Genomic DNA, 27,732 nt, shown 5'->3' with positions numbered 1-27,732 from the left:
GCTTCGTGCCGCGATCCGAGATGTGCAGGGATAAGGATGGGAGCATTTTGACGGACGAGCGAGAGGTGATCGAAAGGTGGAAGCAGCACTTCGACGAGCACCTGAATGGCGCTGCAAGCACAGGCAATGAAGGACGGGACAACGGAGAAAATTCAGTACTGCGGACGATGAAAACCAACCAGCCCCCACTTTGAGGGAGGATAAGAATGCCATTCACCAGCTCAAGAACAATAAAGCTGCTGGTAAGGAGATTTTTTTTTCTTGTTTCGAAGTGTCTTGCTGGGTAGTGCTTCGTGAAGCCCAAGCAGGACAGTTCGGTTTTGCGTCGTCCGATAGATTTTGCTCACGGTTTTGCGCGTGTTTTTGTTGCTGGAGGTTTTTTTCTTTTGTTTTTTCGCGTATCGTTATTTTACACAATCCGATGACTCTGGAGGGATCGGTTTTGCTTTTAACTGGCTATTGAGCAAAAATATTACTGCACAATCGACAAGCATTTCGCGAAATACTATTTATACTATAAATAAACTATTGTTTTCTCTTTTGTTTGCCGGCATTCAAAAGATTAAATTGAAAACACTTAAACAACAAATGTTTATGGTCTACCACCAGCTTTCTAGGCAAATCCTGACAAAATACCTTCCCCAACCTCCAACTCCGTAGCACTTATGAGGGTGTCGCAGAGTCGGTGGCCTCTCATTAAGTAAGTGCTACATCAACATTTCCTTACCCTATCCCAAGTTATGGTAAAGATGGGCGTGGCCGGGAACAGTGATATTCATGCTTTTAGTATTTTTGTTTATGATTTGAACAAGGTATACTCCCCTGCCTTGTTCTTGAAAGTAGTCAGAATGAGATTATTAAAATGAAACATGAATGTTGCTAGTATCCAATCTACGAAGTATACCGTAACTACGCTAACGCTAACGCTAAGTTATCAAGCCGGCTTCGTTGACGGCCAATCGACAACGGACCAGATCTTTACTGTACGGCAAATTCTCCAAAAATGTCCTGAATACCAGGTCCCAACGCATCACCTTTTCATCGATTTCAAGGCGGCATACAGTATCGACCGCGTAGAGCTATGGAAAATCATGGACGAGAACAGCTTTCCCGGGAAGCTCACGAGACTGATAAGAGTGACGATGGAAGGTGTGCAAAATTGTGTGGTTTCAGGCGAACACTACAGTTCGTTTGGATCTCACCGAGGACTACGACAAGGTGATGGACTTTCGTGCCTGTTGTTCAATATTGTGCTAGAAGGTGTTATGCGAAGAGCCGGGCTTAACAGCCGGGGTACGATTTTTACGAGACTCAGTCAATTTGTTTGCTTCGCGGATGATATGGACATCGTCGGCCGAACATTTGAAAAGGTGGCAGACCTGTACACCCGCCTGAAACGCGAGGCAGCAAAAGTTGGACTGGTGGTGAATGCGGCCAAGACAAAGTACATGCTAGCTGGTGGGGCCGAGCGCGACAGGGCTCGACTAGGTAGCAGTGTTACGATAGTCGGGGATACGTTCGAGGTGGTCGACGAGTTCGTCTACCTTATATCCTTACTGACGGCTGACAATAACGTTAGCCGTGAAATACGGAGGCACATCATCAGTGGAAGTCGGGCCTACTATGGCCTCCACAAGAAGCTGCGGTCAAAAAAGATTCACGCCCGCACGAATGTACCATGTACAAAACGCCCATAAGGCCGGTAGTCCTCTACGGGCATGAGACGTGGACGATGCTCGAGGAGGACCTGCAAGCACTTGGAGTCTTCGAACGTCGGGTGCTTCGTCGGACGACCTTCGGCGGTGTGCAGGAAAACGGTGTGTGGCGGCGAAGGATGAACCACGAGCTCGTCCAACTCTACGGCGAACCCAGCATCCAGAAGGTGGCCAAAGCTAGAAGGATACGATGGGCAGGACATGTTGCAATAATGCCGGACAGCAACCCTGCAAAGATGGTGTTCGCTTCGGATCCGGCTGGTACAAGCAGGCGTGGAGCGCAGCGAGCTAGGTGGGCGGATCAAGTGTGTATCGATTTGGCGAGCGTGGGGCAGAACCGAGGATGGAGAGATGCGGCCACGAACCGAGTTTTGTGGCGTGAAAATGTTGATTCAGTGCTATCTTTACATTCATTTCTTATCATTACATTCATTTATTATATCTTTTTTTTAAATTTCTTTATTAGTATCATTCCAAACATTACATTCATTTCCTATGTCTAGGTGTTCTGTGTTAGACGACACTATCATCCTAATTTGAGGGTGTTAGATGATCCAATAGATTATAATTAAGTTGTTTAAGGATGCATTACCAGAATATATGAAAGTTATTACTAATTTCATGCAAAACAGAAATCACCCGAATTGCGCCATACCGTTGTTCCATACCAAACGAGAGAGTGAATATCAACATTCATAGGGCTCTCCGATTGCAGCGTGCCACAAACTGTTATGGTTAATGAACTGTTACACTCTCTGAATATGGTTCGATCGGCTTATTCGGATCAAAATTCAAACACTGGACTATAGAATAAATGTGAATGTTTATATGCGTTTCGTGACTATTTGCTCTCCAGTTGCACGGAGAAAATGGGAAACCCATATATGAGAATTTGTGACGTCCTTCGGCATCATTTGGGGGTACAATTCCAAAAAACGAAAAATTGAGCATGTAATGAAAAATGATCAGGTTTTGACCGCTTATAACTCTGCCATTTGTCATTAGATTTTTAATATTTATAGATGAATCGATCGGAAATTTATCTACGCGTCGATTCAAATGAAGGACATTATTGATTATCAGCAACAAACTATTGAAAAATCGTAAAATGTTGACCCCTTTCCTATTTAACCGATCACGTTCAAGAACATTTTTGGGTTCCACTCAAACTTTCTCGTCGCTAATTATTCAAAGCCGAACCCTCGACAAACTCGTGCCTTGCTTTCGTTTTTCCGAACAACATGCGATCACTCGACAAAACTACCAGAATCATTTTTCACGGTATATTCCTTTTTATGGCACGTTGCGATTTAAGGCACGCTTAACATTTTTTAGTCATGCCAAGTGGTTTTTCCTCATATATTGTAAGCAGCACGGCAGGGTGGCCTAGAACAGGGCACTACAACCAACATTTGAATTTCGGATGGGTTAAATGGGGAAAATACAATATTTCAAATATGGGGGACGGACCTGCTGTAGTGGTTAGAACACTCGCCTCTCACGCCGAGGACCTGGGATCGAATCCCATCCCCGACATAGTCACTTATGACGTAAAAAGTTATAGTGACGACTTCCTTCGGAAGGGAAGTAAAGCCGTTGGTTCCGAGATGAACTAGCCCAGGGCTAAAAATCTCGTTAATAAAGTCAAACCAAACCATCAAATAAAAAAAAACTATATTCTACGTCAGACCATAACTTGCTTCACTCCTCGCTACGGCACTGGGCGACGTCACTCGTTGGGGCCCTTTGTGGTTAGCAGCGATGGCGGTAGTTGTTCCTCTCTTCTTATTCTTCTCCCTTTACTTCCACTGCAAAGACTTCCTTGAGCTATAAGGCCCAAACGCAATTATAGCGGAACGGCAACGGAAAGCGGAACCGGTTCGCCAGCATGGACTACAACAAGCTTGTCGACTCAGTGTTAGTTCAATTTCATTCGTTGTCAGCTCAGTCGAGATGGTGTGGTTCATCCTGGCGAACCGGTACCGCATTCCGTTGCTGTTCCGCTATCATTGCGTTTGGGCCTATATTCGTTGCAAAGCGACGGTCCCTGGCACTTAGCTAGGGGGAGGAGGCTGGCTCCTTTGTTGGACCTCCCCTAGCGACGCTGGTGTTTCTACACCGAGGACACCCACTCACCGTGGATAACTCCGGTAGACTCCTCAGAGCTCTACCATAGGTGGCACGCCCCTTTGTGCCCTACCTGTCTTCGTCTTTCTTGACGATTAACTGTGGGGGCGAGGTACTCTATCGGCTAAGCCCCCACAAAAAAAGGAAGACGGGTATCTACTGGGGTCCTTGGCGATTAGCCGCGAGAAGCGAAAACCTCCTTTTCGTTTAGCCTCTCAATGGCGGCAATCCAGTAACCTTTCACTGTCACTATTTCATTCAGCTCACCGATACATATTATTTGATAAATTTTATCCTACATACTAAACTAACTGACTAAATATTCTAAATAAAATTAATGATAAAACAAACGAATTAAAAATATTTACACAACACAGTGGTGCATATGTTGCCAACCAATACACACAAGTGAACAAATTAAAAAAAATCCGACACATGCACGGACAAAATGAGGTAGTGAGTTAATTCCACTCAATTCGGGACGTTCGTGCGTTAACCTAATTTTGAGTCGATGGGATAGAAGTTGTTTTCATTTGAATCCATGCGAAAAAATACCTACTGGCTAAGTTCTTTTCACTCAACCGGCAGATCAAATAACTCAACTTCCAGTACACTGCCACTTAATCAAATTTGAGGTAACGCACAAAGGTTCGGTTTTTAGGTTGTTTTGCTCTTTGCTCTCTGACAACAATAGAAGGAGCGAATGAAATAGGGAGAAAAACATAACTAAAAAATAAGATAAAAAAAATACTCAAATATGGGTTTCCCGTTTTCTCCGTGTGGGTGACACAAAAACACACCGCACTGCAAAATACCCAAAATGCGAGTAAATTGTAGCCACAAGTTACAATATACATAATGAAACTTATACCTACTACATGCGGTACATGCGGAATTTCGTACTCATTAATTGCCGTTCTACAATATGGCTATTCTCAGGGCCAGTAGATCATTTAAATGTGAATGTTTATATGCGTTTGCTCTCCAGTTCACATAAATGATATCCGACTAATGGAACTTCTACCCTTATTTCCGTCAAACAAAACAATAATTTATCACACACCTGACAAGGTTGTTAACCTCCAAACATTAATAATGTAGCATACACGTCATATACTTAGTGTGAGATTTCAACGAGATTTGCTTTGATATAATTCCGATTTAATGTTATACACTAGTGATGGGGCATCATGGTTGAGTGAAAAGAACTTATCCAGTAGGTATTTTTTCGCATGACTGCAAATGTAAACAACTTCTACCCCACCAACTCAAAATCAGGTTAACGCACGAACCCCCGAATTGAAGCCTATTATTCATGTTGCGGTATCAAAATCCTCACCCATAATTCAAAAGTTGAATGTTTTGAAGTGTTCGTAATATGTATGGAGAGGTCTCCATTTCCGAATGCAATTTTCAAGAAATATCGAAAAACCAAAGTAACTCCGGATTAGTGTACAAGAGTATGATTTCGTGATTCGATGCTGTTCATTCTATGGACCATGATATGAATTATTCGATTAACACTATTAACGTTTGTTTTAAAATAACCTGGACATGGTATCATGTTCCGTTTCCCATGGTACACTTCTGTCAATTACGCAGAATAATTCTTGTGGGTGATAACTGTAAAGAACCACTTTTAATCAATTGCTCCACGATTCGTTTGTGATTCATTACAGCATCATGACTCCCGGTATCATATGCCACGCCAGAACCCAACAACAGCCTTTCCAACCAGTCGCTTGTTCAGTCCTGTTCTGTAGGACTCTTTTTATACCCACATGTGGATACATATACGTGTTTTGAGGCAGTGGCTGAAACACGGTTCACATATTATAGCGCGCGTTTAACTCACTCTTGTGGTTGCAGCTCTACAGTCAGAGTGCGGTGCAGAGTAGTAGTTGCAGTTTCCCGTGTAGAAGGTATGGTCTCAACCAGCAACCAACTACCAGCCTAAAGTCGTTATGCACAATTATGCATGCACGGTTGAACATGGTAATGCCCTCCTGGAATTTCTGAACACAGAAAGAGTCTGCTGCGGTGATATGTAGGGTTTGTTCGGAAGACTAGTCGTACAAAAACCACAACACATATGATCGTTATGGGTTTGCGGAAAGCACACTGCCAAGCGGAAATCGTAATATGAAATCATTATCCATTATGAGTAGGTGACAAACGGAGTGGATAGTTATAAACCGTTTAGTAATGGGATTCTAATTACTTCAAAACAATGTGAAAACTTTTTTGCTTGAGTTTTGGAATAGAATTTATTTGCAGACAATATGTATTACCACAAATATGTTTTGCGATTATGAAAGTTAATTTTGCATCTTACAAGGGAAGGTCACGATGGTGTTACACGGGGTTTTCAACCGGACTATTTTTGTTATATTCTACATGTCGAAATATGAAAAACCCCAAAGCCTTTCGGGTGATGGAACAGTGGTGTAGCCAGGAGGGGCTCTGAAAGGGGCAATTTTGTACGTATATTATATTATTAGGCTTATTGGAAATTTGACAGAAATATTTTTTCAATATCTATTGTGATGGTAGAGAACAGAATTGACATTAATTTATGTTTAAAATGTATTTTCCATGCCATAGGCGCAATCGGGATGGGTTTAGTATTGGTATACTATTCTAATAAAACCAAATTTGTTTTGGTGTCCATATTCCATGATGGTTACGCCAATGGCATGGAAAATACATTTTAAACATACTTTAATGTCTATTCTGTTCTCTACCATCACAATAGATACTAAAAAAATATTTTTGTCAAATTTCCAATTAGCTCAATAGTATAATATACGTACAAAATTGCCCCTTTCAGAGCCCCTCCTGGCTACACCACTGGTCCATCACCCGAAAGGCTTTTGGGTTTTTCATATTTCGACATGTAGAATCTAACAAAAATAGTCCGGTTGAAAACCCCGTGTAACACCATCGTGACCTTCCCTTGTTAGCATTATATTATTGGTAGAAACGTGGCCTGAGTTAAAAGCTTTTGAAGGTTATTCAATTACTATTTTGAGAAAAGATCTTCATATCTACAAGCATAATCAGTGATCTATCAGTTCAAAGAATAATAATGATTATATATTCTTCTACTAAGCCCTATTAATTTGCGCAAATTAAAAATTAAATTTAAATTATATCCATGGTGTGTTTTGAAATTCCAAATACATTTAACGAAAGCAAGACGATTACTATTCTAAATTATTCGTTGATGGTATTTCTCTTTGCAGGATATTAATTATCAGTGAATGATAAAAGCAAAGCAACGTACGAGCCAGCTGAATTAAGAATCTGGAATAAAAATTATATAAAAATATGTACAACAGCATTGAAATCTTTGTCACTTACGGCTCTCAACGTTGGTAAGGAAGCTACCATGAATCCTGCTTTGGTGTTTACCGGAACTTGAGCCCGCATCAAGCATTGGAGCAATATGCGTCTGGTTTTAGGTGATGCTTCGTACCAATTACTACAGTAGATCGAAATGCTGACTTCTTCACTCTGTGGAAAGTTTACACTATATAAACTATTTCCATGTTGTTGACATTAATAATACCTCATGCAATAAAAGCGATCCATAATATGCAAAAAATGTGATCTGAATCACGATAGCCGTCACGTACATGAGATAAATTAGCATCAGTGTAGAACCCAGAAACATCACCAGTTGAAATCCCAGAACGCATAATAATACCGAAGCTACCAATAAATTATTGATGATAATAACACGAAATGATGACATAATTTTGCGCGACAAATTAAGCAACAGCGAGTGGTATTCAATGAGTTGTTTTAAATTTTCGTCATTGTCAGCGAATGTGGCATCCTGCAAACGTTTCTGGAGCAATTTGAAATGGACAACTACATTGGAGGCCAATCCACCGAAGCTGGCATCACTGGATACAGAGCAAAATACAACTATATAGATGGCGGCACTGGACCAGACGAAAAACATGCCGAACACAATCGGATGACTCGTTTTGAATGGAAAGCTGTTCCGGAAAGCAATCATTATTATAGAGAAATTCATTAAGAAATAAATCTCAGCAAGCAAACCTCAACGAAAGCGGAAATCCCCACTCGATGATGTTTTGAAAAATCAACTTATAACATCCTTTAGCCAGTGCCGCAATGATGAACAGTGATCCCGTTGCAGATGCCGACATCAGATAAGCCGTCGCCAGAAATCGATCGATTTTGTTGTTCCGCTCAATTGATTCGATTTCGCTAATTCCAGCTGAAAGGTTAAACAAATTAGGGCACTGTTCCTCGTTTTTCGACACGAGGAAATACATCAATGGCAGAACCAAAATAGTACAGTACTGTTCGGAATAAAAGTAGCGCATGTCAATATTAAAACAAAATACATATTTTATTTGAAACGTTAAATTATATCGAGTGAGATTTTTACATTTCTTTCTGTTAGAAAATTATGCAATTAGTAGAAGAGTTAAAATTCTATACGAGAAATCCCAATCATCAATACTCTTCCACTTGATTAAGCATTTTCGCTGAATATTGCAAATTTAATCTCAACATTACAGCAGATTTTGCTGATTAAAGCCTGATTTGCTGCTGAACAGGAATTTCCAAAGAAATTTCTCGCTGATTCCTTGCAGAAAATTTCTACAGCGACTCCCGTTTGAACTGACATTTCTTTTCAACTGCGCACTTCGATCAGAAAAATGAGCTATCTGGCTATCTGGATCGTTTTCTTGCAGGAATTTCCCAAGCATCAAGATAGGCCGAGAAATTACCTGTAAGTAATTTCTCGGCCTATCTTGATGCATGGAAAATTTTTGCAAGGAATCGATCAAGAATGCGCTTTTTTCTGTAGAAAATTTCTGCAAGGAATCGGCGAGAAAATTCTTCAGCAATTCCTTTTCAGTAGCAAATCAGGGTTAATCAGGCGATCATCAGCAACGATACGATTATACCCCGTTTGGCATAATTGTTGTTTGGCATAATGGTCTATTTAGCATAATGAGTGATTTAAAAAGAATCAAACAAAATATATTTTATAAAATGGGGATTTCCTTAGCCGAATGTTTGATGTCCGCAACTACAAAGCATAGTCATGCTGAAGGTATCTGGGATCGATTCCCGGTCGGTCCAGGATCTTTTCGTAATAGAAATTTCCTTGACTTCCCTGGGCATAGAGTATCATCGTACCTGCCACACGACATACGAATGCGAAAATGGCAACATTGGTTAAGAAAGCTCTCATTTAAAAACTGTGGAAGTGCTCATGAGAACACTAAGCTGAGAAGCCGTCTCTGTCTTCCAGTGGGGACGTTAATGCCAAGTAGAAGATGAAGATATTTCATGAAAAATTACGAATTTCTCTGCATCATTGAAAATTGACACAATTCCGTGCATCGGATCGTTAATTACCCGTATAGCAGCATATTTTTTAATTAATATGAACTTCATTGATAATCAATTTTCTAAACCTGACACTCTTCTGGTTATGAAAATCAAAAACACCAACGACATACGGGCATCGTTGTTTGTTTTCATCATCTATTTTTGTGGCATCTTCATTGGCATCATTTCTTTGATGGTGGCATAAATGTCAGTGAATTGAGTAAGGTGAGCATGATTTTTCGTCCCTGTTACAAACTCTTATTGTTCTACCGTCTACTCTCCACAACTCGATATTTTCTGTAACCAGGCATTAAGGACTTTGTTCTCACTTGATTTCGAAGCCACAATCAAAGCAAGCGAAGAAAAACATCGTATTTATATCGGTTTATGATCGACAATGGTTTGCAAGTTGTAACAAGTTTGATAAATAGCAGCTGCGAAAAAGACCCACATAGAGAGATCGATGATAAAACCCGTTTTTCTCGCTTATTTACCATTGGGGGTAGGTCTTTTACTCTACTGGCATGATTAACAATACCCGAATATCCTATAGCGATAGTGCCTCCCAGGTTTGGAGTTTGTTTAGATGGGTTTTGTTAGGATTAATCATCAGAATAGACCCCTCGATCGTTCGTCTAACGGATGGATCGCAGGCAGCTTCACACTAGGCTAAGCAAAACCCCAATACACATACAACATGCAATAGAGCTCCTCGTCATTGTTTGCCATCATGTCGGATACAATTAATATCAGCTAAAGTAGTAAAAGACAGAATCTGTTTCCAATTGTTAAAATCTATTTTCTACACCATTAGTAAGAATTTATTGCTGTTTATACCTAGAAATTGTTCAACTTATACTAAATTTCTTCTTAAACTAGGTTTCCTTAAGCTAACTTACCTAGAAGCATATTTGTTCGCTGAAAAATACTTAATGAGGAGATTAAATGTAAGTACAAACGCTATTGTTCGGCATGCAAATGATTAATAAAACTATTTACAGCTTCGAGCTAACTTTCGAGCAAAAATCGAGTTTGCTTCGGAGAATCCGAATACTTCAGCAACAAATTCTCGAAGATTTATCCTTGAGGAGTCATGTCCAGGAGGTCAAACGTTCGCCAAACGAGATCCCAGGCCAAAGCTTTGCAAGACAAGCAAGCTAACCTCCATGATGACATTGAACGAGCGGTACTTTCATCTATAGATAATCGCAATATGGCTCCATCCACTGAGCGCGCAGAAGCTTGCGACTGCGGTGGATGTGAACGGCCAAACAATGCCGAGCCAATGGTATTATGTGGCGATTGCCAGTGCTATTATCACTATTCGTGTGCCAGTGTAACGTCTGAGACGGTACGTACGAAACCATTCGTTTGCTCTTCTTGTGTCCGGCTAACTCGTCTCCCCCCGGCACGCTCCACGTCTGGTCGTTTGAGTACGTCCAGTTCACGACAAGCACAAATAGCGCGAGAGCTACAGCGACTAGAGGAGGAAAGACAAGTGGAGGAAGAATTCCATCGGGAACAGATAGAGCAGGAGAGATTGCTGCAAGAAAGATCTAGACGGGAAAAGCTAGAACGGCAGCGACAGTTCATCGCTCGAAAATACGAGCTTCTGAGCCAGGGGGACTTAGAAGAAGATGATGCTAGTAACAACGCCAGCGACAATAACCGAGTCGAGAACTGGATCCGCGAGCAGCAAGTGGCTACCAGCGCTGTTCCTTCCGATGCCGTGATACACGGAGTAAAGACCCCAGAACAGGCTCCAACTGGGGACCGCCACACGCCTTCGCGGGAAATATTCCCAAATGTGCAATCGACACCGCTAACCCCAAAGGAAACGACCGGTGTTGAATCGAACCGTATGCCATGTTTAGCGGAACAGCTTGCTTTGGCAGTCGATATCGACACCACTGGCAGTATTACTATTGGGGATACAGCCGACGATGAAGATGAACGTGGCGCTATAGGTACCGAAGTGAGATCATCCCAACGCTTCACCTCTATATCACCAGTAGATGTACGGATATATAGCCAGTTCTTGAAGGAACCCAACATCGCCAAGCCGATCACTGGGACAGTGCCAAAAATATTGAAGAACACAACGTTATTCGAGAAGTGGCGCTCTGAAACCGAAAACCTCAGAAAGTGCAAGGAATTGGAATCGGAGCGTAAGAAGGAGAACGAAATACGACGAAAACGGGAACTGCAGCTGGCGAACCAATTAAAGCAGCTAGAGATCCAGAACCGTGACGATTTGCAAGTTCAACGAGCACGAGAAGCAGATTTGAAAGCACAACTTCAACAACTGGAGCGTAACCAAGCACTAATCGAAGAGCAGAAGCATCAAGAGTTGACTGCGCTTCAGGACGAACTACAGCGGCTCCGAGCAGTGGAACAGCAGTTTCTGAAGCATTCCCAACAGCAGCATACTGGTGGATATATCGGTGTGCTTAAATCCGACCCGATCGAACTGCTTCAGGGAAATCACCAACAACCTACGAGCGACGAGCAACCAGAACGAACGGTCTACGAGCAACCAGCGCAGATGATCCACGAGCAGCCAACGTCGCAACATGCAGCAAATGTAAGTAACTACCCCGCACCCCATTGTACCATCATGCCACCAATGAGTTTCATAAATGTAATTCCCAATAATTTACAAAACGCATCAATAAATACTAGCCCCTCGTATCCGCGCTACAGTTTTAATGAAAATTATTCCCCATCGCCGATCCATACCCCTGTGGGTGGTCGAAGTCATTACAATGTACCACCAATAGTTCCCCCCCATGTTGTGTCTGGTGTACAAAGCCAACGTCCGATTCCAAATCCGTTTGTGATGAACACAGCAGTGCCAAACATTGGATTCCAGTCAGCTGAACTTGGTCCATCACCCCAGCAGTTGGCTACTAGGCAAGTAGTGTCAAAAGATTTGCCTGTTTTTTCGGGGGATCCAGTGGATTGGCCACTATTCTGCAGCAGCTATCAACACTCGACTCAAGCGTGTGGTTATTCCAATTCGGAGAATTTGCTTCGTTTACAACGAAGTCTCAAGGGTCGAGCTAGGGAAGCAGTCAGCAGCTTTTTGCTTCATCCCTCTACGGTTCCACAGGTGTTGTCTACGTTGCAAATTTTGTTTGGGAGGCCAGAACACATCATCCACAATATGATTTCCAAAATCCGCGAAATTCCAGCACCAAGGGCGGACAAACTGGAAACACTTGTGGGTTTCGGTCTTGCAGTGCAGAACCTTTGTGGACATCTCAAGGCGATTGGGTTGGAGCAGCACCTTTCAAACCCTATGCTACTGCAAGAACTCGTCGACAAGTTGCCGGCCAACGTCAAGCTTAGTTGGGCACTTCACCAACAGCTATTACCAGCGGTAAACCTCACTGAGTTCGGAGAATACATGGGCAACATCGTATCCGCCACCAGCAGCGTGACCTGTTTCAACGCACTTCCGCCCAAATCATCGAAGGAACCTCGGTCCAAGGAGAAGGTATATGTGAACGCACACACAACGTCGAACGAAGGTAGAAGCGAAGACTATAGAAATACGTCTGGCGAATGGAGAGGTTCGAACAATCGAGCCAAGTCACCCGATAAGCAAATCGCTGTCAGCAAAATGTGTCCAGCATGTGGAGCTAGAAGTCATCAAACAGCCGCATGTCCGTCTTTCAAGAGACTATCCATCGACGATCGGTGGAAGCTAGTGAAGGAAAATAAACTATGCCGTCGCTGTCTAACACCGCACACACGGTGGCCTTGCAAGGGAGAAGTCTGCGGGATAGACGGTTGCCAAAAGAAACACCATCGGCTGCTACACTCCAACAATTCGTCGTCAGAAGTATCAACTCAAAATCCAACTAATGCAACAGTAGCAGTTCACCGTCAAATCAGCTCGTCAACGTTGTTTAGAGTCCTTCCGATAACCCTGTATGGTAAAAACGGTCAGGTGAACACACTGGCATTCCTCGATGACGGTTCGTCAGTCACTTTGGTTGAACGGTCATTGATTGATGGACTTGGAGTAAACGGTTCTGCAGAATCCCTATGCATCCACTGGACAGGAGGTGTGAAGAAACAAATTACTGACACAAATCTCGTGCAGCTACAAATATCAGCATTGGGCAGTAATCAGCGGTTCAAACTAAACGAGGTCTACACAGTAGAACACCTCGGATTACCAGAGCAGTCGCTGAATTTCAACGAGATGTCTGCACGTTTTCAGCACTTGGAAGGTTTACCTGTACAGAGTTATACTGCTGCAGTACCAGGTGTGCTAATAGGACTAACCAATATTCACTTGTTGGCTACCTTGAAACTTCGAGAAGGTCGACAAAATGAGCCGATTGCGACAAAAACCCGTATCGGTTGGTCAATCTACGGATGTCAGCGAGGAAATGTAGAAGTTATGCCACACCGACAACTGCATATCTGTGCGAAACCAGCCGACGAAGATCTGCATGATTACGTACAGAGCTTCTTTTCCATAGAAAGCCTTGGAATTGCGATGGTTCCCCAGGTCGAAGGTGCCGACGATCGACGAGCACGCAAGATTCTGCAAGAAACAACTATACGGACAAATAGTGGGAGATTCCAAACTGGTCTCTTATGGAAACACGACGGGATAGAGTTTCCGGATAGCCGTCCGTTGGCAGAAAAGCGGTTGAGGTGTCTAGAGAAACGGCTGTCGAAAGACCCGCAACTTTACGATAACGTTCGACGACAAATGCTGGACTTCTTAGAGAAGGGCTATGCACACAAAGCTACCACAGAAGAGTTGCGCAGTTTCGATCCACGTCGAACCTGGTATCTTCCTCTCGGTGTAGTTCTCAACCCCAGAACACCGGGTAAAGTGAGGATTATCTGGGACGCTGCCGCAAAAGTTGAAGGCGTTTCACTCAATTCGATGCTGTTAAAAGGACCAGATCAGTTGACTTCGCTTTTATCCGTGCTGTTCAAGTATCGCGAGCGGGAGGTGGCTATTTCAGGAGACATCAGAGAAATGTTCCACCAGCTTTTGATACAAGAGGAAGACCGTAGTGCACTACTTTTTCTATGGAGAAACTGCCCAAACAGCCCGATCGACATAATGGTGATGAACGTTGCAACATTTGGTGCATCGTGCTCCCCAGCGCAATCGCTATTCGCCATGAACTTGAACGCTACTGAGAACGAAGCTGATTATCCGAGAGCGGCCGCTGCAATCAAACATCGGCACTATGTAGACGACAATTTGGACAGTGTCGACACAGAGGAAGAAGCAGCGGAATTAGCACTGGAAGTAGCAGAGGTCCATTCCAAAGCCGGGTTTGAAATAAGGAATTGGCTGTCAAATAGAACAACGATACTTGATAAAATCGGTGAAGTAAAACCCGGTTCCGTTAAATGTTTCGGTGCAGACAAAGAAACAGGCACGGAGAGGCTTCTCGGGATGGTTTGGAGGCCAGACGAAGACTTCTTTTCATTTTCATTGAGCTTCCGTGAAGATCTGCAACAGCTAATCGAAGGAGAAATAGTTCCGAGCAAGAGGGAAATGTTGAAGATTACAATGAGTATCTATGATCCTCTGGGTATCGTGGCAGCCTTCGTTATTCATGGGAAGGTTCTTGTTCAGGAAGTCTGGAGGGCCAAAATCGATTGGGACGAAAAGATTCCCTGGGAAATTTTCTGCCGTTGGCAACAGTGGCTTGCCGTACTCCGTAAGATGAATACGGTGAAAGTCTCTCGTTGTTACTTCCCGGGATACAGCATCGAATGTTACAACTCCTTAGATTTGCACATCTTCGTTGATGCAAGCGAGGAAGCCTACGCAGCAGTCGCTTATTTTCGCGTAGTCGACAATGGTCGTGTTAGATGTTCTTTGGTTTCTTCGAAGACGAAGGTAGCTCCAATCCAGCCCCTTTCGATACCGCGCCTCGAACTTTTGGCAGCGGTACTTGGCGCTCGTCTGCGACAGACAATCGAAGAAAAACATTCTTTGGAAATACGTCGAACATTTTTCTGGAGCGACTCATCCACTGTTATCGCCTGGATTAGTTCGGATGCTCGGCGGTATCGGCAATTTGTAGCATTCCGAGTCAATGAAATCCTTAACCTATCATCGATTAACGAATGGCGATGGGTGCCCACAAAACTCAATGTGGCTGACGAAGCCACAAAGTGGGGGAAAGGCCCTTCCTTTGACTCAAAAAGCCGATGGTATCATGGACCTGGTTTTCTGTACGACAACGAAGAAGAATGGCCGAAGGACTGTCGATACGAAGTCAACAATACAGTGGAAGAACTTCGACCAGCCTTTGTCTGTAATCACCACGTTACCGAACCAGCAGTTGACTTAGAACGATTCTCTCGGTGGGAGCGATTGCTGCGGAGCGTAGCGTACGTTTTGCGGTTCATCGACAACAGAATGTGGCAGCACAGGAAAACTTCCTCAAAGATAGGCGCGCTGTCCAGAGATGAACTACAAAAAGCAGAAAGGTGCTTGTGGCGAATAGCACAATTCGACGGTTTTCCGGACGAGGTGACGGTGTTCAAATACAATCTACGGTCAAATTCCTCGCATCGTCGGAGACTAGAACGAAACAGCCCTCTTATCAAGTTAACTCCAGCGATCGACGAGTACGACGTATTGCGCATAGACGGGCGTATCCAGGAAGCTGACTTCGTGGACTTCGATACTAGAAATCCAATTATCTTACCTAGAAGACATCGGGTGACCACTCTACTACTGGACTGGTATCACCGAAAGTTCCAGCATGCAAACGATGAAACGGTGGTAAACCAAGTCAGGCAGCGTTTCTACATACCAAGATTACGAGTTCAGGTACGCCTTGCAAGGAAACAGTGCATGTGGTGCCGAGTTTATAACGCTACTCCAACAATACCAAGAATGGGACCGCTTCCAAAAGCCAGATTAACGCCGTTTTGTCGCCCATTTACTATGGTCGGAATCGACTATTTCGGACCATATAATATACGATCACCAACAGGAAGATGTACGTTGAAGCGGTGGGTTGTCTTATTTACCTGCTTGACAATCAGAGCAGTTCACGTAGAAATTGCAGCCAACCTATCGACGGACTCCTGCAAGAAAGCGATTCGGCGGTTCATCGGACGCAGAGGTGCTCCACGTGAAATCTTCTCGGACAATGGTACCAATTTCGTTGGTGCGAGCGGAGAATTGGCCTCAGAAATACGGATTATCAATAGAGAAATCAGTAGCACGTTCACTGACATCCAGACACAGTGGCAGTTCAACCCTCCATCGGCACCACACATGGGGGGATGCTGGGAAAGGATGGTGCGCTCCTTCAAAACTGCTTTAGGAGCCCTTCCGACCGTTCGCCTGTTAGATGAAGAAGCGTTTGCTACGGTACTCGTCGAGGCGGAATCTATGATCAATTCCAGACCATTGACCTTCATCCCACTAGAGACCGCTGCACACGAGTCTTTGACGCCAAACCATTTCCTTCTCCTCAGTTCTACTGGTGTACGACAACCTATCAAAACCCCTGTAGACGATAAGGCTGCAATACGTAATAGCTGGAATATGATTCAAAACACACTTGATGAATTTTGGCGGCGATGGGTTGAAGAATACCTTCCGACCTTAACCCGGAGAACAAAATGGTTCGAAGACGTCCAGCCGATACGAGAGGGTGCGCTAGTAGTGGTAGTTGACGGGAATGTTAGGTATCGGTGGCAAAGGGGGCGAGTAGTACGAACATATCCGGGTAAAGATGGCACTGTACGTAGGGCCGATGTGCAGACATCCTGCGGCATCCTACGACGACCAGTCGTCAAACTAGCTTTGATCGATGTGGATAAGGAAAGTGACACCGAAGCAACAGTTCTGGTGACACGAAGGGCGGAATGTTAGGATTAATCATCAGAATAGACCCCTCGATCGTTCGTCTAACGGATGGATCGCAGGCAGCTTCACACTAGGCTAAGCAAAACCCCAATACACATACAACATGCAATAGAGCTCCTCGTCATTGTTTGCCATCATGTCGGATACAATTAATATCAGCTAAAGTAGTAAAAGACAGAATCTGTTTCCAATTGTTAAAATCTATTTTCTACACCATTAGTAAGAATTTATTGCTGTTTATACCTAGAAATTGTTCAACTTATACTAAATTTCTTCTTAAACTAGGTTTCCTTAAGCTAACTTACCTAGAAGCATATTTGTTCGCTGAAAAATACTTAATGAGGAGATTAAATGTAAGTACAAACGCTATTGTTCGGCATGCAAATGATTAATAAAACTATTTACAGCTTCGAGCTAACTTTCGAGCAAAAATCGAGTTTGCTTCGGAGAATCCGAATACTTCAGCAACAGGTTTTATCATGCATTTCTATCCCCATATAACAGGAGATGTAGCAGTAGACGATAAGCAGACTCTCATCATGTGTTGCGGATAAGTGCGATAAGTGATAAATACTCTCAATTTTCGCAAGATTCAACCCCTGTCTATCAGTGTTGTAAAAAACTCAATTTCTCATCACTCACGCTTGAAATTTTTCATGCGTAAGTTGACTACTGAGTTGTCAAAAAATCATGGATAATTTGGCTCACCTGTTTTACTCATTCTCTCCTATTTCACCAGTTTACTCACACACGGCAATAATTTGTTGTTAGACTGGTAAAATTGAAGTGAACCTTTCTAACATAAACAACAACATTAGGGTTTCACAAGTTTTTGATGGGTTTTGCGACTGAATCATTTTGAGTTGATTGAGCGATTTGGCTTCAAAATCTCAAGCGTGAGAAAAATTTCTCTTCATAACTCGATATCTTAAAAACAATCTCCCCTTATTTAATTAAACATGGACTACTACTTGTTTTGAACTCTATTGTGACTTGCAAATTATAATGAATGTTTCAAAACATAAAAATATAAGTTTTGGTTTTCAGCTAAAATATCATGATTTATCGAGCACTAAGGGTGCCGGTGCCATTAGTGGACTACCTAAGCTTTAAAAAATCATAACATAGTAACAAAAAGCCTTAAAATAGATCTTTTGGCGTCAACAGAAATATTTCAACCTCTACTATATGTGAAAAATATAAAAAGAGTGATAAAATTATGTTTTGAGCAAAAAATCGCTTGAGCCACTATTTGTACACGTGTTCCAGTAGTTGTGCTAGAATGGGGATGATACAAGGTATTACTAACAAAATAGTTAATTTTTATATAGGTGTAACATTTTTCCCTCGTAACATCAACTAATATCGTTCGAATGAAGCATAAAGATCATCTCTGGGACTTTTTTTTTATTTTTATACATCCATTTCAAAAACTGCTCCCATCCGTTGATCCACTACTGGAACACGACGGCAACTACTGAAGCAAGGGAGAATTTTGTTTGCGTTAACTTGGTTATTTATAAGACTTTTTGATAAGATAGAAAGCTGAAATTTGGCAAATCGACTAAACTAGATGCGATCTATCCACCAAAAATAGCGTATGTCATTTTTATCGAAAAATATACGTTTTATTCCATAGTCCAATCTACTGGTACATTACAACCATTGGTACTGGCACCCTAGCTTTTTTTCTAAAAAGTCGTCGAGAAATATTTTCCAAACTTTTATCAACCAAAATAGTATTGCTAGCTAATAAAAGTTATCATAAATATATTGAAAGTAGCGAAGTTGCTTATATTGAATGTCGATATGTTCTGTAACTCGATAACTCTGTAAGTCGATGGTCTCTTTAATATTGAGTTATGGAGAGTCGACCGTACATGTTCTATCCAAAACGTAATACAGTATCGGACATGTAAAATGCACCAAAGCCATTTAGTTCTAAAAATTGAAATAAATTCTAGTTTGTCTCAAAAAATTAAAAGATTTGGTTGAGAAACGGCGGATTTATAGCTGTCTGCAGCTGATTATGATTGTGTGGCGGTGTGGTGTATTTTATATGTCCGATACTGTATAACATGATAAAAGAACAAATTTTTAAAGAATTTTCAATACAACTTCATTTTAAATTCTTCTCATTTCAAGAACAAAACTCCCAAAACATTAGCCCAACTCTCGCGCGTTTATTACCATGCACGTGCCGCCTGACTCGACTCACCATAATCCTTGAGGCGTCTCAGCGTTTCGATAATGTTCCACAGTTCCACCCGATGGGCACTGAGACAGTACTGCTTGACGATGCCCAGATAGGCGGTAAACGTGGGTCCCAAGCAGTCACACACGAGGGCAATGTCGTTGGCATGCTCCAGGGCAAAAAGAATCGTCGCCAAATCCATGATCACCATCGAGATAAAGCAGACATGGAAAATCGTCCGGCTTGACACAGTTTCGTGACGCTTTATTCCAATCAGGGCAAGACACAAAAGCTGCACCCGGAGAAACTTTTCCCGGTCCCTCCCATTTTGGGTGGGCGCCATTCGTTTCGTCTTTGGTGACTTGGCGGCGCTCGCTGTCGGAAATATTGGCCTAACTCTACTCCACTCGTCTCAGAAGCAAATCGGCTCGGGACGTTGCCTTTATATATTGGCACTGTAGTTGTTCACGTCATCATGTTGAAGCAAGGACGACAGTGGAGGCGGTCTTTGCTGAACGTGAGAAATTAGGACACAGACGACAGTGCTTTCAGACAGCATATAATTGCAGTATCAACCTTGAATAGCAACGAACGTGCTCTAAAAGTTTGATGGCATTCAGAGAGTTGAGATTTGTAGAGAATTGATTTTTGTCTAATAATTTCACTGAATTTTTGGCTGACCTTCAACTTAATGAGAAAGGCATTATACATTTGCATATCCAAAAAAAATTTTCACATTCACATTTCGATTGGATTTATGTATGCTTATGAGGGTTATAGGGTTATAGCGATCATGAGAAATATCATCGACGGAAAACTAAATATTAGCGTTCTATTCAATCTCAATAAAACTATGACAAAACTGAATACATCATTTTAATTTTCAAATTATCTAAGGTAGCGATCTCGAAGATCTCTTTACACCTATGAGAAATTTCGACAAACCATGGTTGAAAAATAAATATTTCTATAGCAATAAAAAGTATAAGGAGCTTGACACGGATTTATTAGTCAACGGATGCATTATGTCAGAACAAATGTCCAAAAATCGATAAAAAATTATACGTACACTGATATCAATGTTACCCCGTATAAACTAAATCGAAATATCGCATAAAAAAACATACTTAAAACTGCCGAAAAACATAATCTAGCATATAGTGACGAGCGTTGGGTGCCAGAACTAGTTTAGATATGAGACTTGCAGCATATATATTTTGAAATGAAACGTTTTATAAATATCCAAAAAATGTTCAATAATATCCAGAATTACCGTATAATTATCTTTAATGTCAAACCTAATTTAGAACAATCAAGAGTAGCTATCAGACAATGCAACATTAAAGAAATATCGTTAAATGAAGTCGAATCACAGCTTTTTTGGAAGATTATACATGTGGGACTGTAAATAATCAACTTCTCCCCGCTGTTCAATTACACCCCGAATAACGGTTATTTTTTTTAATTTCTTTATTAGTATCATTCCAAACAGTACATTCATTTCTTATATCTAGGTGTTCTGTGTTATTAGACAACACTATCATCCTAATTTGGTAAAACAAATTTAAGATTTTATTAACATTTTGTTAACAACATATAACATTTCATTTGCCGTAGCAGTTCAGATTTTTTACAGGTGAGTTGATTTCACCTGCTTATAAGAGAAAAAAAAACGCTTTAAATATACTTAACCTAACTTAACCTAAACATATAACGCATTAATCGTGGCAATAGAAGATTGTAACGATTTTTGCCTGAAATTATTTATTATTTTTTTTGACATTTGTTCCAATGTTTCAACAAACAACAAACAACTCATTGGTACTATACCAGGGAGGAAGCTTCATAATCATTTTCAAAATTTTATTTTGAATTCTCTGCAGAGCTTTCTTCCTGGTATTACAACAGCTAGTCCATATTGGTACAGCATACAACATGGCTGGCCTGAAAATTTGTTTGAATATCAAAAGCTTGTTCTTAAGACAATGTTTTGATTTTCTATTAATAAGGGGATAGAGACATTTTACATATTTATTACATTTGGCTTGAATGCCCTCAATGTGATTTTTGAAAGTTAAATTCTTATCAAGCATGAGCCCTAGATACTTAACTTCATCTGACCAATTTATTGGAATCCCTCTCATCGTGACAACATGTCTACTTAAAGGTTTCAAATAAAGAGCTTTTGGTTTATGTGGGAATATTATTAGTTGAGTTTTAGAAGCATTAGGAGAAATCTTCCATTTTTGCAAGTATGAAGAATAAATATCCAAACTTTTTTGCAATCGACTACAGATGACACGCAGGCTTCGACCTTTGGCGGAGAGGCCTGTGTCATCCGCAAACAAGGATTTTTGACATCCCTGAGGTAACTCAGGTAAGTCAGATGTGAAAATATTGTATAATATTGGTCCCAAAATGCTGCCTTGAGGAACACCAGCTCTTACAAGAAGTCTTTCAGATCTGGAGTTCTGATAATTAACCTGAAGTGTACGATTTGACAGATAACTTTGAATTATTCTAACAATGTATGTTGGAAAATTAAAGTTTTTTTTTTAATTTTACGATCAAACCTTCATGCCAAACACTGTCGAATGCTTTTTCTATGTCTAGAAGAGCAAGACCAGTAGAATAGCCTTCAGATTTGTTGGAACGGATCAAATTTGTTACACGTAAAAGTTGATGAGTGGTCGAATGTCCATGGCGGAATCCGAACTGTTCATTGGCAGAAATTGAATTTTCGTTGATGTGGACCATCATTCTGTTCAAAATGACCTTCTCAAAAAGTTTACTGATGGAGGAAAGCAAACTGATTGGACGATAGCTAGAAGCTTCTGCAGGATTTTTGTCTGGTTTTAAAATTGAAAAAACCTTAGCATTTTTCCATTTATCAGGAAAATATGCTAATTGAAAACATTTGTTAAATATATCAACTAGAAATGATAAGCTACTTTCTGGAAGTTTCTTGATGAGGATGTAGAAAATTCCATCATCGCCAGGAGCTTTCATATTTTTGAATTTTTTAATAATAGTTCTCACTTCTTCCAAATCAGTCTCCCAGGCATTTTCGAAAACGTTCTCTTGATTAAGAATATTTTCGAAGTCCTGAGTAACTTGATTTTCAATTGGACTAGTAAGTCCTAAATTAAAATTGTGCGCACTTTCAAACTGCATAGTAAGTTTTTGAGCTTTTTCGCAATAAGTTAGTGATTATTTGTTTTCCTCTTTCAATGCCGGTATAGGCTTCTGAGGGTTTTTCAAGATTTTAGATAATTTCCAAAAGGGCTTAGAGCCAGGGTCCAATTGAGAAATTTTATTTTCAAAATTTTTGTTTCTTTATTGAGCAAAACGCTTTTTGATTTCTTTCTGCAAATCCTGCCATATAATATTCATAGCAGGATCGCGAGTGCGTTGAAATTGCCTTCTCCTCATGTTTTTAAGACGGATCAAGAGTTTAAGATCATCGTCTATAATCACGGATTCAAATTTTACTTCACATTTTGGAATTGCAATGCTCCTGGCTTCAACAATGGAATTTGTTAAAGTTTCAAAAGCATTGTCAATATCAAGTTTAGTTTCTAAAGAAATGCTAACATCAAGATTAGAGTCAACATACGTTTTATATATATTCCAGTCGGCTCGTAAATAATTAAAAGTAGAGCTGATAGGATTGAGAATCGTTTCTTGGGATATTTGAAATGTAACAGGGACATGATCAGAATCAAAATCAACATGAGTTACTAATTGGCTACAAAGATGACTAGAGTCGGTTAAGACCAAGTCAATCGTAGATGGATTTCTAGAAGAGGAAAAACATGTAGGGCTATCAGGGTATTGAATTGAGAAATATCCTGAAGAGCACTCATCAAATAAAATTCTGCCGTTGGAATTACTTTGAGAATTATTCCATGACCGATGTTTGGCATTAAAGTCACCATTGACAAAAATTTTTGACTTATTGCGAGTCAATTTTCGCAAGTCAGTTTGGAGCAAATTAACTTGCTGCCCAGAGCATTGAAAAGGCAAATAGGCAGCTATGAAAGTATATTTACCAAGCTGTGTTTCAACAGAAACACCTAAAGTTTCAAAAACTTTAGTTTTAAATGATGAAAACAGTTGATGTTTTATACGCCTATGAATGATGATTGCAACTCCCCCACATGCCCCATCAAGTCGATCATTACGATAAACAAAAAAGTTAGGATCTCTTTTGAGTTTAGATCCAGGTTTTGAAAACGTTTCGGTAATAACTGCTATATGCACGTTATTTACCGTAAGAAAATTAAACAGCTCGTCCTCTTTACCATTCAGAGAACGAGCATTCCAATTTAAAATATTTAAATTATTATTTGGATCCATTAGAAAAATGTAATCCAATAACAAATTGATTTGTAGATTTTACACCTACTTGGACTGCTTCAGTCATAGTGGTGGCTTTGAACATTGCATCAATCATTAGATTCAATTGTTCAGTTAGAAAATTAAAATCAGAGGCAGACATGTCATGTGATTTCCCATTAGAATTTCCGGTAGACGAAGAAGCGGAATTACCTGTGGCGGTAGGGTTTTTTCCATTTGATTTTAAACAAGTAGAATGGGTACCCATGGATCGAACAGGGGAGGAGTTCAAATTTACCGTGGGTAGATACATTCGAAATTGAAAGATTCGAACGGCTACTCGACGGATTAAAATTAGTTTGTGAATGAGCATGATTATGATCTTCCTGATGGGTATGATTCATGATCAAGCGATCGTTAACTGAAAAATGAGCATTGTTCGATACTCTACCAGGTAAATTGCGGAAACGACCGTTATCGTAACGGATATTATCTTTCATCTGCCTGGCACGAGCCTCAATGACCCTTTTGCGTGAAGGGCATTCCCAAAAGTTAGCTTTATGAGGGCCCTTGCAATTGGCACATTCAAACTTTCTGGTATCTTCTTTCACAGGACAGACGTCCTTAGCGTGAGAAGAACCTCCGCAAATCATGCATTTAGCATCCATGCGACAATTTTTTGTACCATGACCCCACTTTTGGCACCGACGGCACTGAGTGGGGTTCTGGTAATTTCCTCCAGGTTTCTGGAAATGTTCCCATGTCACACGGACATCGAACATAAGTTTTGCTTTTTCTAAAGCTTTAATATTATTTAGTTCTTTTTTGTTAAAGTGAACTAAATAATATTCTTGAGAAAGCCCTTTCCGAACAATGCCAGATTGGGTTCTCTTTTTCATAATGATTACTTGGACTGGGGAAAATCCAAGTAAATCATTTATTCCATTTGTGATCTCTTCAGGTGACTTATAGTCACTTGAGAGACCTTTCAAGACAACTTTGAACAAACGTTCAGTTTTGTCGTCATAAGTAAAAAACAAAATTGTGCTTCTTCTCTTCAGGATGTCTGAGAAGAAGTTCACGATCTTTAAGAGTTTCCGGCAAAACGCGACAGTCTCCTTTCTTTGCGATTTGGAAGGAAACCTTGATTCCCCTAATGGAGTTCAAGATCTCCTGCCTAAATCCCTCAAATTCGGAACAACTGACTACGATAGGCGGCACTCTTTGCTTCCTCACTTGAATCAAAGAGCCTGGGCTAGAGGCTGCTTCGATTTGGTGTTCGGAAAATTTGTCTAGAGCATCGAACTGATTGCTCATTTCGATACAATTATTCATTTCACCCTTGGAAGAAAGTTCGCATTCCGGGGAAGCGTCCTTTCTTCCATTCTTGCCACGTGTAGTGACAGTTTTAAAACCCACTTTTTTGGAAGGAAGTAGTGAATACAGAGATTCACCCTTCCTTTTGTTAGTTGTTGATACCATGTTTAGCTAATAAACGAAAGAAGACGTGACCTTCGAGAGGTTTTTTCCCAAGACGGTGTCCAAGAAGGATTACCACAGCTAGCTTTCGCCAACGGGTCCAACGAAAAATCGAAGGCACGGGTCCAAACAAGGATCGTAAAGGGATCAATAGTAGAGAAAATAGTACTGAAAAGTACTGTTTTAGTAGCACTGAAAAGTACCGTTTTTAATTTTAGCACTGAAAAGTACTGATTTATTGCTTTAGGTAGTTTTTTAGAAAACTTCCAAGAGCAGAGAGAATTCGTGTACGCACAGCACGAAGGTACGCACTGTATATAACTGTAATAATGGTAGCTTATCCCAAGCCCTATTGATTGGATCTCTGTGTAGTTCCAATTATTCTGTTCCATCACGGGGTATCAACTACAAAGTATGCGGTCATCTATGCTCAAGCTCAAATACATATCAAATTACCCGTTTGAATTTCTTACTTTTATCTACTTACCTTCTTCCATAAAATGTTAATATATGTGTTCGCATTTGACACAAAACATCAAAAAGCGTATTGTTGAGTGACAAACCTGCAAGTAAATTTAAAAATGAACAAATGTTAGTAACAGATAACATATTTGAATGTTGTAGCTTAATGAAAAGGTTTATTTCTTAAAATAAAATCATTTCTATAAGAACATGGAAATGGACGCTGCCTTATTTGTGATTTTGCGCAACATAAATATTTGTGTACCTGAAGGAATAAAATAGACCCCTTTGTGCGGTCCTTATCCTCTTGCCCAGCAACTCCTATCCCTACCTCCTCGTGGTACTGGCCGGGGTACGAGTAACCTTGGGGAAGATCGGGTAACCAACCCCCGGTGGGAACTTTGGTCGTATGCTGACAGGGAAGGGGGGGTTTGCTTTTGCAAACCTGGAGCGTCTGTACTCCACGTTAGGAGCGGCTCACAACAGCGTCTGTTCCCCATGTCAGGGGCGGCTGATCATCGTCCGAGTGCCAGAGAAGGACTCTAAGCTAAACTGCGCACTATGGCCCTCCGAACATTTAGGGGGAATGGTCCTCCGGAAATCTAGGGGGTTGGTGTCAGGCCCTGCAAGCCAACCGTAAAAACACATCAGCACAGGAACGTCAACGAGAGAATACGGACCGGAACAATCGGCAAAGACCACAGCGACGAAAATGGACTAGCGATTGGAAACTCGGTACGTGGAACTGCAAATCTCTCAACTTCATTGGAAGTACTCGCATACTCTCCGATGTACTGAAGACCCGCGGTTTCGACATCGTAGCGCTGCAGGAGGTGTGCTCGACAGGAGCATTGGTGCGAACGTTTAGAGGTAATCATACCATCTACCAGAGCTGCGGCAACACACGCGAGCTGGGAACAGCTTTCATAGTGATGGGTGATATGCAAAGGCGCGTGATCGGGTGGTGACCGATCAATGAACGAATGTGCAAGTTAAGAATCAAAGGCCGATTCTTTAACTTCAGCATAATCAACGTGCATAGCCCACACTCCGGAAGCACTGATGATGACAAGGACGCATTTTACGCGCATTTACTGCATTTTACGCGCATTTTACTGCCCAAGCCACGACGTCAAGATCATCATAGGAGATTTGAACGCTCAGGTTGGCCAGGAGGAGGAGTTCAGACCGACGATTGGAAAGTTCAGCGCCCACCGGCTGACGAACGAGAACGGCCTACGACTGATAGATTTTGCCGCCTCCAAGAGCATGGCCATTCGTAGCACCTATTTCCAGCACAGCCTCCCGTATCGGTACACCTGGAGATCACCTCAGCAGACAGAATCGCAAATCGACCACGTTTTGATCGATGGACGGCACTTCTCCGACATAACCGACGTCAGAACCTATCGTGGCGCCAACATTGACTCCGACCACTACCTGGTGATGGTGAAACTGCGCCCAAAACTATCCGTCATCAACAATGTACGGTACCGACGCCCGCCCCGGTACAATCTCGAGCGGCTGAAACAACCGGATGTCGCCAATGCGTACGCGCAGCATCTTGAGGCAGCGTTGCCGGATGAGGGCGAGCTCGATAGGGCCCCTCTTGAGGACTGCTGGAGGACAGTCAAAGCAGCCATTAACGACGCTGCCGAAAGCGTTGTCGGATATGTGGAACGGAGCTCAAGAAACGATTGGTTCGACGAGGAGTGCCAGGAGGTTTTAGAGGAGAAGAATGCAGCGCGGGCTGCAATGCTGCAGCATGGTACGCGGCAAAACGTGGAACGATACAGACTGCAGCGGAAACAGCAAACCCGCCTATTCCGGGACAGAAAGCGCCGCCTGAAAGAGGTGGAATGCCAAGAGATGGAGTTGCTGTACCGTTCTCAAGAAACGCGGAAGTTCTATCAGAAGCTCAACACATCTCGCAAAGGCTTCGTGCCGCGAGCTGAGATGTGCCGGGATAAGGATGGGAGCATCTTGACGGACGGACGCGAGATGATCGAAAGGTGGGAGCAGCACTACGATGAACACCTGAATGGCGCAGAGAACACAGGCACAGAAGGTCAGGACAGCGAAGGCGATGGCTACGTCAGCACAGCGGACAGCGGAAATCAACCAGCTCCCACGATGGGGGAAGTTAAGGATGCCAT

At 41.8% G+C, this 27,732-nt stretch overlaps 1 protein-coding gene across 1 annotated transcript; it reads right to left on the bottom strand.

Annotated features, from left to right (window-relative positions):
- Positions 1-7,084: 7,084 nt before the first annotated feature.
- Positions 7,085-19,699, bottom strand: LOC5577473 (odorant receptor 82a). The gene is made up of 5 exons (XM_001663350.2): positions 19,322-19,699; positions 7,914-8,094; positions 7,414-7,849; positions 7,206-7,358; positions 7,085-7,148 (listed from the first exon to the last, which is right to left on the bottom strand). Exons 1-5 carry the CDS (start codon positions 19,638-19,640, stop codon positions 7,092-7,094), a joined length of 1,146 nt encoding a protein of 381 aa, XP_001663400.2. The 5' UTR covers positions 19,641-19,699; the 3' UTR covers positions 7,085-7,091.
- Positions 19,700-27,732: the final 8,033 nt, after the last annotated feature.

Source organism: Aedes aegypti, chromosome 2 (assembly GCF_002204515.2).
Source record: "Aedes aegypti strain LVP_AGWG chromosome 2, AaegL5.0 Primary Assembly, whole genome shotgun sequence".
NCBI lineage: Eukaryota > Metazoa > Arthropoda > Insecta > Diptera > Culicidae > Aedes > Aedes aegypti.
Note: the sequence above shows the minus strand (reverse complement) of the source record. Positions and strands in the feature narration are given on the sequence as shown.

Coding starts and splice junctions, on each gene's coding strand:
- LOC5577473 (XM_001663350.2), bottom strand. CDS start 19,640: ATGGCGCCCACCCAAAATGGGAGGGACCGGGAAAAGTTTCTCCGGGTG. Junction 7,850..7,913: donor GGATTTCCGCTTTCGTTGAG/GTTTGCTTGCTG, acceptor TTTCCGGAACAG/CTTTCCATTCAAAACGAGTC. Junction 7,149..7,205: donor CCTTACCAACGTTGAGAGCC/GTAAGTGACAAA, acceptor TTTTTATTCCAG/ATTCTTAATTCAGCTGGCTC.